The sequence below is a fragment of the Eschscholzia californica genome, unplaced genomic scaffold (genome assembly GCF_041429995.1).
Source record: "Eschscholzia californica isolate CP2 unplaced genomic scaffold, dmEscCali1.0.p SCAF_3, whole genome shotgun sequence".
NCBI lineage: Eukaryota > Viridiplantae > Streptophyta > Magnoliopsida > Ranunculales > Papaveraceae > Eschscholzia > Eschscholzia californica.
In genome coordinates, this window is record NW_028238420.1 from 45,602,963 (window position 1) to 45,618,034 (window position 15,072).

Genomic DNA, 15,072 nt, shown 5'->3' on the forward strand with positions numbered 1-15,072 from the left:
CGAACCGTCTCAAGCCTGTTTTGTCTGATCTTATTTCCCCTTTTCAGGCCGCTTACGTGCCCGTTAGGCAAATCATCGATAATATCATTATCAGTCAGGAGCTCATTCATTTTTTTTAAAAGATCAAGGGGCCCAAAAGCTATTTCGGTCTTAAGCTTGACATGTCGAAGGGCTTTGATCGCATTGAGTGGAGTTACTTGGACAACACATGAGACTGATGGGCTTCTCCACTTTGATCAATCTCATTAATACCGGCCTAGCTACCAGCTCAATGGCGGTTCTTATCAATGGTCGCCCTGGCTTGACTTTTGACGTTAGTCGAGGGATCAGACAAGGCGACCCGCTCTCTCCTTTCTTGTTCGCCATTGCCATGGAAGGCCTCAGTCGGTTATTAGAGAAGAACAATAACAACACCCCCTTCATAGGTTTTCCCATCCCCAACTCGGACCTCACGATTAAACATCTTTTGTTCGCAGACGATTGTATCATCTTCGGGCAAAATTCCCTCGAAAATATCTACCAGCTCAAGCAAATCCTGAAGGAATTCAGCGAGGCGTCCGGGCAGATGGTAAATTACTCTAAATCCAACATTTTCTTCTCCAAGAACTCGTACCCTAAATTGAAACGGATGATCATTTGGGAACTCAAGGTTCATCAATCTTCCGCGGGAGATAAGTACCTTGGTACCAATCTTTTCATTGATCAGAACAAAAAGCAAGCGTTCCATCTTATTCTCTCCCAAATAAAAAAACTAACTCGCCAAGTGGAAAGCTAATCTTCTTTCCCAAGCTGGTCGCTCGGTAGTTATTTCAACGATCGCAGCGGCCGTTCTCCGATACCAAATGTAGTGCTTTGTCATCCCTAAAGGCATTTGCACCAGCATCGAGTCCCTCCAAAGGACTTTCTGGTGGGGAAAATCCAAAACCTTCCACACTCTGAACTGGTCAGCCATTTGCAAGCCTCGCAAACTTGACGGATTGGGCTTTCGCCTCCCCCTCCTTGATAATCAAGCCTTTCTCAACTAGATTAATTGGCGCCTTCTGAATAACCCTCAAGCTATATGGGTTCAAGTGCTCAAAGGGAAATACTTCCCCAAATCTAAAAAACCTTCCCATTCCAAAGCTAATCACTCCTGGTCTTGGAAATCTATCAGCAAACAATTCAATCAGGTGGAGAGTCTGGTATTTTGGGATATTAACAAAGGTAATCACATCAATATCTGGCATGACTATTGGAATCCCAATCACCCTCCCCCTCTCATTAATCAGAGCTGTTCGAATCTGGAATGGGTGGCGCAACTCATTAATAATAATAACTGGAATATGAGTGTCATAAATAATTGTTTTAATAATGATATTTGCAGCTCAATTGCGAGCATAAATTTGCAGGCAGACAAAGAGGACAAACCTACCTGGACGCTAACTAAATCAGGTAACTTCTCGATTAAATCTATGTATAACTTTCTTAAGATAGAGAGTGTAGAACCAATGCAAGATCAAAATGATTGGTTCTTTATTTGGAATATGAATATGATCCCGCGCATAAAATTATTTTTATGGAAGTGTTGTACGAACAGTCTACCAGTAAAAGACAAAATCGGAAAGTTTATTGGCAACTCTTACTCTTGTATTAACTGTAATTAATACGAAACTTCAGACCATGTGATGTTACATTGTACTTTTGCTAAAGCAATTTGGTTTCATTTTCAGGTCAGAACGGAGCAATTAACTTCGGTAAACCTATGGATAAAACAATGGAAAAGCCTCGATGAAGAGACTAACAATTTATATGCGAAAATACTATGGTTTATTTGGAAAGCCAGGTGCGAAAACTGCTTTTCAACCAATAAACAAACTCCTATACAAATGATCTCACGGATCAACAATTCTTCTACCAACACTCAAAATCGAGTCTATTATCACTAACAAATGCAGGGCAAAACCAAAGAATAAAAAATGGAGACCTCCATCGTCACCATTCCTAAAGTTAAACGTCGACGCGTCCTTCTCCACAATCACCGAACCAGCAAGAATTGGCTGCATCATTCACGATGCAGATGCAAACTTCATCATAGCAGCAGCTGACTCAGTGCGATGCCAGAACGCGGAAGAATGTGAAAGCATGGCAATTCATTCTAGTATGTTATGGGCAATACAACTGGGCATCAATCATGTACACATAGAGAGTGACAATCAAGTGGTGATCCAGTTCATCAACAGTAACAGTGAAGGGCTTCATTGGCAATCTAAGAAGATCTTGAAAACAAGTGATAGCTCTGAAAGATAAGTTCTCGGGCATTATCTTCACCTATGTTCCAAGGGAAAACAATGTCCAGGCAGATGCTCTAGCGAAATGGGATAGACGTTATGGGCAGAGAGAAATTTGGAATGTTGTACCTTCTTTTGTTCCCTCACTACTCTAGAGACCTTGTATATTTTGTTGTTTAATGCTATTTCCTTTCATCAAACAAAAAAAAAAACCAGTCTGAATGGTTCCAAGTATTTTTTACGCCCATTTGAGTCAGATAAGAGAAATTCAAATTAAGAGAATAGTAATAAAAATATTATATGTTGATTTAAATAAAATCAAGATAAACCCGAAACAGAAGAAAAAAAAAGTTGAAGTCAGCCTGAGTCAGATGAGTCAAATTTGGAATAAAAAAAAACTAAACCATATTCTTTGTAAAACTAAAACCAATATCAAGTTGGTTATTGAAAAGGAGCAGGCAAACAAACTGATGAGTTCCATTCTGCACAACTAAGGGAGTAAATGAACCACGAATAGCAGGAGACAATCTTCTTACATTTTCTTCAAGTTTTCGAACTTCAAGCTTCTTTCCCAATAAAGACTGAACTGTTAGTAAGTACCGATCATTCTGAATCATTCAGATCTTCGCAAGATACAACAGGAAGAGAATTATTCTGACACAATGCTGCCAAATAGCATCCGAAAGTCGAACTAGTCAAAAGTAGATGCAAATCTAAAAGAAGAACCATTCACAATCTCAGGAAATAATTCAAATTTGCCTAAAATTATAGATCCCCCAACCCCAACATGAAAAAATTTAAGCAAAAATATGTATATATAAATATAGGAAGCACTTCATAGTACTTCTTCCCGAACATCGTTTAGTGTTTTGAATGAAGATGGCAGGTAAGTACTCAGTTAAAAAGAAATGGTTGAAAATATACCAGAACTAGATAGCTAGATGTTAGTATGATAAGAATAGTCTTGATTCTCTTGCTCTTCAGATTCAATTTCCTTTACATTCTCGACTATCTCTTGAACGCTTTTTGTTAGACGGTTTGTATGTAATTCAATATCGTTCAATATTATGTCTAGTTGTTGCCTACACTCTGCTAACTGTTGATTTGCACGATTAAGCTCTGATGATAATTCTCGGATTTTCTTGTCCTTCTCGTCCTGAAAAAGGAAAAAAGAAAAAAGAAAAAAGAAAAAAGAGAATTAAGTGAGCTTTTAGATTACATTCTATATTATCGAAAGTCTAATTGTACAAGTTATTGGCTAGTAAAATGAAGATAACCTTCATGAAATTTGGACTCATCAACGTTCTCGTTACATCATGAGAGATACAAATATACTGTCACTAGATAGTAAAAGTGCATCACCATCAATTTTCAAATTCTAAACGTCAACAGTGAAAAAGTCCTTCCTTTACCTCCTTCATCAGATCTATCCACAAGAAGGTCCCCCAGTTTCCGGGAATCAAATGTACTTGGAGGACATTTGAAATGTCCACTCACCGACTCGTCTAACAATTAAGTCCTTAATTAGTTTACTATTGATTTAGTGTCTCAATATCACCACGGGTGGATTGAGGGGGGGGGGGGGGGGGGGGGGGGGAGCAGTGGTCTTGAGTATAAACATATGAATTATGTCATCTCGAGTACTAACCTAATAATTCCGCTCATAATTTAGTCATCACATCCATATGGTACACATATATCCTTCGAGACTAGTTTGAGTAGCACAAAAATGAAATCCCTCAAATCTCGTGGAAACAACAAACAAAGCGAACCAGGTACAGTGAAGAGTAAAGACAGCAAAACATGGAAGGAAAAACTAATCCCGTAAAATATATATAGAAATATGTCCTGGTGTAGAAACAGACTCCACTTTCCTAAATGTGTTAAGCTACTTTAGATGAAACCTAAATGTGTATAGAAATGAACTAACCTGTGGCCTAGCCTGAATGGAAGAACGGCGACCTTTGTTGGATGGTATCCCCAGTGGATGATTATGCTCTGTCTCAAGCTTCGTAATGACCCATTTTCCTGATTTTTCTTTCCTTACCATAATCATCGCTTTGCAACCTTCCCTTGTAATTGCTCGAGGCTTCCTGCCTTCAAGACGTTTTATTTTATTATTATTTAAACGGAACCCTTCTTTATTACAAAGAAATCTCCGACTAATTACAGAATTGTCACGACCTGATCGATGGCAATTACCAACACGAGTAATGAAACCAACTCGTCTAGCATATGTAGCATAGTATATTTTTGCAGATTCTTCAGATTCGAACTCCATGCCTACACATGGTTCAATATTTCCATCTAATTCATGTATATGTAACTCGTTTTCATCAGGAATAGCAATAATTTCTCCGTCCACCCTCCCGTGAGCATCCCTCACACCTGAACTTTCTACCATCTTATTGTCCATATCTGCGCCAACCTCCATTCTCACAGAATCTTCTAACATTATTTCATTATCTTCACCCACATATGCTGCAAAGTTCACTGTAAAATGGAACACATGAATTCGTTTTTAGGGATACAAAATAGATAGAAAACTATTTAATTACCGGAGTTCCACAACGTAGCCAATGCAATTTGGGGTAATAAAGTTGACACTTCTACAGATATCCTATGATATAACATGCTTATTCAAACTCATTGTACCGGATTCATATTTATGGTTAATAAATAATATTTGTGCCAGATTCAGGTGGCTGTATGCAGGACTCCTCTTTGGTAAGTTTTTAAGTGATAATTACCCGACCATTTGATCAGGATAGGTCGTCTTGTACATACCCTGGTGAGCCTGGTCAGTACTTATTAATTGTTTACTCATTTAAGACTGTCTATTTCGTTTGATTACTAATTCCTACTTCTACTTTCCATTAGTTTCTGAATTGACCTAGGTAAACCTCTAACAAATATGGTAAACTAAAATGATGAGAGCATTTGAAGAGTTTTATTAGTTTCTGATTATGGTGTCAACTCCACAAAAAAATGTTACTATAGGTGAAGCTCATATAACATCACTGACTAAGATAAACAACTTAAAGAAAAAAAAGAGAGAGAGAGATAAGTTCGGTATAAAAGGTCACTGTGATTAAAGCGATATTAGTGCCTAAATGCACAACAAACTACAGTAATGATCGAACGCACTTAAAGAGACAAGACGCGAGAGACTTAATCAATCGTGACAAAAAAAAAATTGCTTCAATTTCTTAGTAGAGCTCAAAACAAAATTGTAAAAATATTCGAGAATTCAAAATATATCTAAGCCTACAAAGCTAAAAAAAATATAAACCGATATGTAAAGCCTAAAGAAACTCTACAACAACATTAGAAGAAAGCTAGTTCAAAACCGATGAAGAAAAACAAGATATAAGAGGATAAAGAGTTGGAATAATAATATTGATTATGTACTAAACAAAACCAATATCAAAACTATAAATGAACAAAAATAAATACGGATTAAACATCCACTACAAGAGTATCTTATGGATTATTATTTTGGACCACTTCTTCTCTAAGCTTGAAAACCGCGTCTAGCTGGTAAAACCCGCAAGGTATGACTATCCGACTCGACTAGAGCCTGGGGCTCTCGTTGTTTTCAAAGCTGAGAAAGTCAGGTGCCTACTAAGCCCAATTTAGCCGACTTTTCCAACATTCCGATATTTCGAGCTTAGGTGATTTAGTCTCTAAACTGTTCTAGATGGGATTTCGAATAAGCTATACCAAAAGATATGAGTTTTAGACTTTTCCTCATTTCCGACTTTTCAAGCTTAGGTGATTCAGTTCCATCAACTTAAACTCCAGTTCCACTAATCTCTAAACTATTCTGAAATGGGATTTCCTATAAGCTATACCAAAAGATATCGACTTGAAAATTTTAGCCTAAACCTAAGGTGCATGCATAAACACTTTCACCCATTTTTTTCTTCCTAATCTTAATGGTGTGAGAAGAGCTAATAGAGAAAGATAAAAGGATAGAAAGATATAAAGGGTGGGTGGGGTGGCAATATCAAATACAACCATTCAATAAACATAGAGCATATGCCGGTTTATCGACTTGTACAATTGAATTTTAGGGTTAAGTTCTACAAATTGAAATTTGAAAAGATTGAAGAATTAATTGCTTTTGATTTGAAGGAAATTCAAATCAATTCTAGGGTTTTTTTTTCAGTAACTACCAATTAGGCAACACCATGAAAAAGAACAATAAAGGAAATTCAAGGAACTTACTTGATAATACCTTCTACTCTTCTTCTTCTTCTTCTCTATAGCTTCTTGTTTTCTTTGTTCTTTTCCTTTGTAAAATCCGACCCGTTCGGTTCATGCCGGAGGGACGAAGACCAGTTTTTTCATCCTAGTGTGGGTAATCACGTGAAACTTGCACGTGCCTTGACGACTAACACGTTATCGTTGTCTTTTGTGTTTCACACGTTAGTCATTACATGGCACGGGGCCTAAAACCGCAGATAACATAAGATCTAAAGGCCCACAAACTTATTATACCCAAATTCAATAACTATGGATTCCACTTCCTCTAGGAATTGAACTTAAGACCTCGAGGATCTTAGAGTTTATATCGACAGAGTAAAGTTTTTACGAATTTGTAATATTTGCATATAATTTACAAATAGTTTGCAAGGGATTGTACATATTTGCTTAAAGAAATGAACCTAAAATGATATTAATTTGGTATTTAAGCAACACTAGTGCGCAACTTAGATATCTTAATCGATTTTTAGTTCACTAAAAGTCTATGAATAGATCGGTATTTTTCTTATACCGAAAATCTAGATAAGAAGTGTATTAAGTGAAAAAGTTTATTAAAACTAAAGTTATGGTATTGTTTTAGTTATTATTACTGGTCACACTGGAAGTTTAGTCCCTTAATAGAAAAAAATGTTTTAATCGATTGAATTTAGATATCAATGATAATATTATAAATGGGAATTAAGATACATCATGTTGTATTTCTTTTCATGTATTATCTTCTTAATACATTTTAAGATAGTAGAAACTTGAGCAAATCACAAGAGTATTATACTTGCATAGTTGTATTCTTTTTGTTTGCTCACATTAAGAAGTCAACCAATGAAAGACTGCATTTCACTCTATAAGTAGCATTGTAGCACATATCATTGGATGAAAGGCTGCATTTCACTGCATTTAATCTTATTTCGAAGAATCACTAAAACCTATAATAAAATACAGTACTAGTAATTTGTAGGACCATAAGGGTACATTCCGAAAAAAAAAAAGATGGGATTAACTTGCCCAAATTTATATTGAACACAATCCTAAAACTTTAAGAGGGGCTTAAGTGGTTACATTTAAGGAGCCAAATATGCAAATTGGTCATATTAGGGGGTTAAACTAGAATTAATCCTAAAATAAATCATGAACCTTCAACCTCAAGTCAAGGGTTTTGGTAGTCAGTTTCACCAAACGGCACCTAAATTAGCGTTAGTTGTTAAAAAGTTAAAAACCCACCCGTAAATAGGAAAGCCGGCAAATGAAATGGGTTTTCTTATTCTTTGGGCGCCAAATACTATATAAACCATTAAACCCACTTTTTCTCTCTCTAAACTCATCTCTTTTTCTCTCTCTCTTGGACTGATCTCACTCTTTCTCTCTCATTTCTTCTCTTTTTCAATGGCGATTCAAGAGGAATCCTTTGACGGAAACCCTAGAATCTGTGTAGTTTTAGGCGGCCAAACCTTCATAGGAAAATCACTCGTTTCTATGTTGTTGAAATCGGATAATTGGATCGTTCGTGTTGCTGATTGTAGTCCTTCTCCCTCTTCTGATTCTAATCATCAAAATTCACTTCTATATGATGCGATTTCTTCTGGTCGGGCTTCGTATTATCAAGTCAATGTTCGAGATAAGTCGCAAATTCATAGAGGTGAATCAGTATCTTCAGTTTTGCTTCAATTTATCTTTAGTTTTTCTGCATTGCGTTTTAGATTTGATCAAGAATGTGTTATTAGTGTTAACTGATCTATAACGATGATAAATTTACTGGTACATTTTAGTGATCGATTAACTCTGAGTTTAGTTCAAGATATGAATAAACAGTTATTTCTTGCATCTTAATCCGATATTAACTCCTCATTGTTTGTCCTAATGGATATCACTACTTCTAATGAAGTAGTTCAGTCGCCATTTTGACTAATTCGTTGATTTCAATTTTTTATCATATAAAAAGTCTATTGTTAATTAATGTTTAAATTGAACTCAGTTTTTTTCAAGATTTGGAATTCTTTAATGAATATTTTTATTTGCTTATGGATACGAGCCATGATTGGTACACTGAAATTTTGGATAAGGTTGGAAGGGTGTCGATCTCTCTAATGAGAAGATGACACATATTTCGAAAGAAAAAACAAGTAGGTAATCTTTTTTCGATTTCTAGTAAGCTAATGATGTATCCTTATGAAAAAGGATTTCAAGTTCATTCTAAATTGTTCTGATACAGTTCCGACGTTTGTGATTTGCTTGAAAGACTGGTTCTGCCATTTCAGGGGCTAATTGGCTAAATTACTTTAATGATTTATTTCTATTGATCTAAATAGTTGTAATGATCACTTATCAATACGTTGTATTTATCACGACTTATCTATGTCACTGCTTACTTTGCACAAAGAGAAACAAAGAATTAAGAGTAAGATGTAGCTTTAGTCTTTAATCACTATTCTTCTAATTTGATTCTTGTATTCGTTTTATCATTTTGTTTCGTTCTCACTGCCATCCAGTCTATATTCCTTTGTTTCAAAAAACAAGATATCGTAGTAAGGCTTTCATTATCTAGTTCTTACATTGCTTTCCTCCTTAATCTTGCAAACATTTGCTGGAATTATAGATTTTCAGTTATTTCCAAAATTAAAGAGTGAGAAGTGATTGTATCGTATGTTCTAATATCCTCCTTTTGCAGCTATTGAAGGTTCCACAATCGTATTTTACACCGATACAACAGACTTATCCTTGAATGATGCCTATCTTCAGTATATGACAATTGTTCAAGGTAAAATCCACCCTTCATTTGGCGAGGGCTGTTTGATAAGCAAAATGTTGTTGCTAAATCTCAAAATGGTATGAATACCTAGGTACCAAAAATGTAATTAGTGCTTGCCGAGAATGCAAAGTCAAAAGGCTTATATATACCAGTTCTGCGGATTTTGTTATCGACGGTTTGCATGATATATGCGATGGGGATGAGTCATTACAATACCCTTGGAAGGTATATTTTCTCGGAGCTTTCATTCTTTGTCCTCCAGATAAGTTGTTTATGGAGTTGGGTACTTGGGTTTAATTTCATGGATGTGTTCCTCATTTGGTATTATTTTTGGTGCAGTTTAAGGACGTGCTAAGTGATTTTAAGGCCCAGGCGGAGGCATTAGTTTTGTTCTCGAATTCTAGCGATGGTCTTTTAACATGTGCATTGCGCCCCAGTTTTGCCTTTGGACCCGGGGATACAAATCTTATACCATTTCTCTTGACTCCAGCAAGAGTGGGCTTTGAGAAGGTTTGAGAAAATTCACGTTATTATTTCACGAAAGCATCGCTTGCGTATCTTCATTAATGTTGTTTAAGCTAACTGGTTCACATTTCAGTGTATTGTAGGCAATGGTGAAAATTTGTGTGATTTCACATATGTTGATAATATTGCACATGCAAATATCTGTGCAGAGGAAGCTCTTCGCTCTAGGATGGCATCTGTGGCCGGAAAGGTATTACACTATTACTACCTATTGTGCATGCTTTAAAGTATAAATCTCTCAAACTTGACTTCTTAAACGATTTTCACATTCAAGGAAATGCTGATGTATGAACTATTTTTCAGGCATTTTTCATCACCAATGTGGAGCCAATGAAGTTCTGGGATTTTGTATGTCTCGTAGTGGAAGGCGTTGGCTACAAAAGGTGACATGCACATCTTGATTTTTCTTTGTAAAGCTGGAACTAAGTAAAAATCATTAGTCATAGATCGTCGTCACTCTGAAGTCCGTAACGGTAACTTGTATATGATTGATAAGCTAATTCAGTTATAGTTTAGTAAAAGTTAGGGATGGCATCATATATTCATATGATGTGAATACAGAAAACAAATTAGTCTTTGTCTTGTTCCATCCCTAGAGGTTTATTTTTCTTTTTTTTAGTTCGCTATGTCGATTGTTGAAATAACCTCAGCTCATCTGGTTTCTTCATATTGTATGTACGAGCTCTTACGTTTTGTTAAAGCTGGTACTGTCATAATTGCAGGCCAAAATTCCGGTTCCCCGTTAAGCTGGTGCGCCGCTTGTTTGTGATCACCAACAGTCTTGTAGGAATGTTGGGGGAGCAAAGAAATGTCGAATCAGCTTATACTCCAATTCTTCATGCCATGTCTCGAACTAGGACTTTCAGTTGTTTTAAAGCTCAAAATGATATTGGGTATTCACCAGTTGTCTCACTTAAGGTAAGTTCTGGTGCTTTAGTTGATGTGTATAGCTGAAGTCACCATACTTATGATTCTATGAACTTAAGAAAGATTTCAATCCTAGTGAAGTTTTCCATGTCATACTATTTTATCTTGTGAAAGCAGAAAAACCTTAGACATTAGGTCCAGTAATGTTTTGCATATTAGAGCATGACTCATACTAGCTTCGCTGGGTATGTTCATCTAGGTAAGTATTCAGGGGGATGCATTGTTCTCTCCAACTAAGTGTTAATAGGACTAGGTGAGAATTAGTGATAGGACCCACCAACGGATGATTTTGAACAATTAAATCCTCGAGGTCCATGTCTAAATTGTCAGAATTCGATGAGCAAAACAATCTTACAGTTTTCTGATCCACTTCGTATATCTTTCATGACTTTCATAAATTTATACCGTTCGAATTTCTTGTCAATGAGGATGCGATGACCATGAGTTATGCTTCTATGACATCATGAGTCGCGTGTCTCATACTTTGCCGCTGATGCATAAACCAAAAGTGTGGATTCCTTTGATCTCAGCCCCATTATGAGTAGAAACGAGGTTGTGTCTGCTGATTACTATAGCCTAGTGGAAAGAATTCATTTATGCGTGTTCGATTTTTTTTCTATTGTGTGTCTTTACTGACTTTACAGGAAGGTATTGCATTAACGACCAAATCATTCTTGCACTCAAATGAAGATTCATCTAATTCTGGATATGCAGACTTCGGTGAACAAACAAAAACTGAGAAACTTTTAGGCAGTGGAAGAGGTACGAGTACGACTCCAATTTTTTTTTATTGGTAGTATGGCACAAACTATTTCTTTTTTCAATTGTAGTTTCAATCTTCTATATTTTCTGGACATGTGTTTTTGTTACTGATTAACACTGGAAATTTTAATTGATTTGTCAATGTTATTAAATGCTACAATTTTAGAGATCTAAGTCTGTCCCTGCTTAAAAAGCCATGGTGTTATTATGTGTTCTCATTATTGTTATACCATATTCTAGAATGATGTTATAATATATCAACCCCCTTGAATTTTTCAAAGTAGAGAGCAATATCTTTGTGGCTGTGCTAAACTTCTACTAAATCAACCTCTTATCTGCTTGGTACGAAAAATTGAAATAAAACTTGTTTTTAAACGCTAAACCGTAAATTGATCATATATTTAGTCTATGTATTCATTTTTGTTTATAAATGTGAAGTGTAAACATCTTTAGTATTTTGTAAGTCTCTCTGAAAATGAAGTTTTACTATCTTATTGCAGTGGCAAGCATATTATTGTGGAGAGATGAGAAGAAAACCTTTACATACTTTGTTGTTCTATTTTTGTTTTTGGAATGGTTTCTCCTCTCTGGAAGAACTTTCATATCTTCGGTATCCCAGCTTTTACTCCTATTGACAGTGTTCCTTTACGGCATTGGCAAACTACCATCTCCACTGTAAGTACATGTGCTTTCAGCCATTAATTTTCCATAAAGTTAGCTTAAATGTGACTGTGGTATTGCATCTCTGAAAAGATAGGCAGTCTTTCAAGTTTTCATATATTAAAATATATAACTCTCCTGACTGAGCACTCTTCTCATCCATTATCGATAAACTTTGATAGAAGTTTCTGCAACAGGTTTAATCTTAGTGTTAGAAGAATGCAGCCTTCTGATTTTGAAGTTTCAGAAACAATGGTGAAAGATCTAGTTGTATCCTCAGCATCTACCTGGAACCAGTCAGTGCGTATGTTGAGGGCATTTGCCCATGGAGACAATTGGAATACTTTCTTCAAGGTAATAATTTCCTCAAGTTCTTGTCTTGAGCGATTTACAATCTTATGGTGTGTTTGGTTGCAGGATTCCTAAGTAGGATTCCTATCAAAAGTGGAATTTGGTAGGAATCATGAATCCTTGGTCTGTTTGGCTACCAAGAATCCTAGGACTCTTGAATTCTAAGGATTCCTAATTCCAAAATTTGTATTGGACCAAAATCCCACCCTACCCCCTAGGATTTGCTAGGATTTTGGATTAATGAACCTAAATTTCAAACTTAAAATCAACAAAAAAATATTTCCTTCTACAAAATCATTATTTTTTTCAAAATCATTATTCTTTTCAAAAATCATATTTTTTCTTAAGGCGTTTAAAAATACTCAAATAATAATAAATCATAGGATTCTTAGTTGCCAAACAAGCCACAAGATATTACTTGGATTCATGAATCCGTGGAATCATGAATCCCAAGGAACCATGAATCCGCGGATTCATGATTCCGCCATCCAAACACACCATTAATTCATTTTTCTCGTGGGGCTCTGAAAATATTGAACATGACAGGTAACAACTTCCCTATACTTGATCAAGCTACTTCTTTCCCTTCCCATCTCTACTTTGATCCGAACAGGTAAACAACTTAATTCTAACTTGTCCCACGTGCCACGTTACAAATAAACTTTCTTTCTACCTTCATATATTTTTCTTCTTGTTTGTTTTGACATCGCTTTATGTTTTCGTAATTGCAGCTATTGTCTTCGCCTTTACCTTATTCTTTGTGTATGAGCAACATGAAGATGAAATTCGTTTTGTAACAAAGGTTGCTTCTATTGGTATAAAGAATACCAAGGGATTATTGTTGAGGAAATTACCAGCATCTGTTGCTTCATTCCTTAAGAGTTACCAAATAATGGGTTTCGAAGAGGTGGGGATCATTGATGTGAATGATCAGACACACTAGGAGTAGTGGCTTACAAATATCAATGTGAGTTTTACTACTACTATCTTTTTTTTTCTTACTCATTCGTCGATATTAGGTTTTCATGCTAGGGATGTGGTAAAGAAGCAGGATATCTATTAATCCGCTACTTCTATAATTGTTTAGGGCGAAACGGTTAGCGGAGCGGGGTGGTGAGGGCAGGGTGGGGCACCCAGATTATATAGCATATAGTCATTTTACACCTAGCATTATAGAATACAACTATTTGATATAATATATAATAAACAAGTCAATTGAATAACAAGTAAATGATAGAACTTGATATATTAGATATACTTATCTGCATGACCGAACACCAAAATAACATATTGCCACTCAAAAAGGCGCTAAATCAGAAGGGCAGTGCGACGAAGTACACACCTTAACTCTAGTGGTTGTGTCAACAACCCTTGGTTGGAGTGGTAAGAGGTATAGTCTTCCATCCTAGAGGTCAAGGGTTCGAGACACGTTGAACAATTCAAAAAAAAAAAACTAGTGGTTGCAATGTTGCATATGTGGTACCTCAAAAGGAGAGTTTATACACTCTGATTATTTCGAACTTGTGAGATATATAATTTTGCAAGTTAGGAATAATGAAGTAAAAGTTGACTCGAAGAAGCTGAGAAACAAATATCAAAAACAGTGCTTGGTAGCCCTAAATGCAGTCAGAAACAATTTTCAATGTTGTTTAACTAATCCACTGTGTTGTTTGATTTTTGCTTTTTTAGGTTTACATCTGATTTTAGACTAGTATGAATGAATTTTACTTCTCTTACGATTGCAGGTACTTTTTCTCTACTTAGGTTTCTCCTTTTCCTGTAGTAGAATACAAATACCAGTAGAAGAAGGTCTATATGTGTACCACTGAGTTCTGATATCAACAAACTATTAATATCATGTACAGGTAAAAGAAAATGTAATTCCGATAAAGGTTTCATAGTAATTGGACTTCAATTTGGAGAATGTTTGGACTTAAAGTTACCAGTTTGGATTTCTTTTATAATCTTTTTTTTTTATGAGAATTTCTTTTATAATCTAGCTTGCATGAGAGAGATATTAGTGATGAACTTAAGCTCTCAAAACGGATTATTTTTGTGAGTTCCCTTTATACCACCAGTCATCTGATCATTTTATCAGATTCATAAAGATCAGTAGTAAACAAATAAGATTGCTCAATTTGTTTTAATAGTTTTCTCGTCAAAATAAGATCCGGTGAGAAAACAACCAAAGATACTAACAATGGTATAAAGTAGAAAGTAAAGAATATATAGAAGGGGACAATGTGTAATAATAATGATCATTTCAGTTCTTCTTACAAGAACTGTGTCATTGTTAAATGCCATCAAGATTCAAGAATAAGTACACTCGTGTATCTTCTTGTGCTCCCTTATTGCAAGAACAATACAAATACACCGTCTCAAAAAAAAATACAAGCACCATTGTGGCCTACCAAGGGATGTCATGCGGCGCACATTAATACCTCAAAATAAAATAGGGAAGTTTTAAAAGTAATTCAAAATGTGTTTTTTCAAAAGAGGCATTGGTGCGTTTCTTTTTTAGCTCAAACTCGTTAGATTGAGCTAATTTCGTCACATAATCAGCTCAAT

At 35.7% G+C, this 15,072-nt stretch overlaps 2 protein-coding genes across 8 annotated transcripts; one reads left to right on the forward strand and one right to left on the reverse strand.

Annotated features, from left to right (window-relative positions):
* Positions 1 to 2,981: 2,981 nt before the first annotated feature.
* On the reverse strand, positions 2,982 to 6,658 carry LOC147550811 (protein FAR1-RELATED SEQUENCE 5-like). 2 transcript variants are annotated; one of them, XM_086671182.1, is made up of 3 exons: positions 6,498 to 6,658; positions 4,198 to 4,760; positions 2,982 to 3,423 (listed from the first exon to the last, which is right to left on the reverse strand). In XM_086671182.1, coding segments are annotated over exons 1-3 (783 nt in total). In that variant the 5' UTR covers positions 6,499 to 6,658; the 3' UTR covers positions 2,982 to 3,204. The 2 variants fall into 2 exon arrangements, with proteins under 2 accessions (XP_086527308.1, XP_086527309.1); XM_086671183.1 differs by having other exon boundaries at positions 6,508 to 6,622.
* Positions 6,659 to 7,683: 1,025 nt separating this feature from the next.
* LOC147550812 (3-beta hydroxysteroid dehydrogenase/isomerase family protein) lies at positions 7,684 to 14,465 on the forward strand. Of its 6 annotated transcripts, none has more exons than XM_086669988.1 (13): positions 7,684 to 8,169; positions 9,199 to 9,288; positions 9,371 to 9,504; positions 9,619 to 9,789; positions 9,878 to 9,994; positions 10,108 to 10,187; positions 10,527 to 10,722; positions 11,376 to 11,493; positions 11,994 to 12,168; positions 12,351 to 12,507; positions 13,051 to 13,117; positions 13,236 to 13,471; positions 14,250 to 14,465. In XM_086669988.1, the coding sequence occupies exons 1-12, from the start codon at positions 7,917 to 7,919 to the stop codon at positions 13,445 to 13,447; spliced, it is 1,770 nt and encodes a 589-aa protein (XP_086526114.1). In that variant the 5' UTR covers positions 7,684 to 7,916; the 3' UTR covers positions 13,448 to 13,471; positions 14,250 to 14,465. The 6 variants fall into 6 exon arrangements, with proteins under 6 accessions (XP_086526114.1, XP_086526112.1, XP_086526115.1 ...); XM_086669986.1 differs by having other exon boundaries at positions 7,685 to 8,169; positions 12,336 to 12,507; XM_086669989.1 differs by having other exon boundaries at positions 7,685 to 8,169; positions 13,592 to 14,465.
* The last annotated feature ends 607 nt before the right edge of the window (positions 14,466 to 15,072 follow it).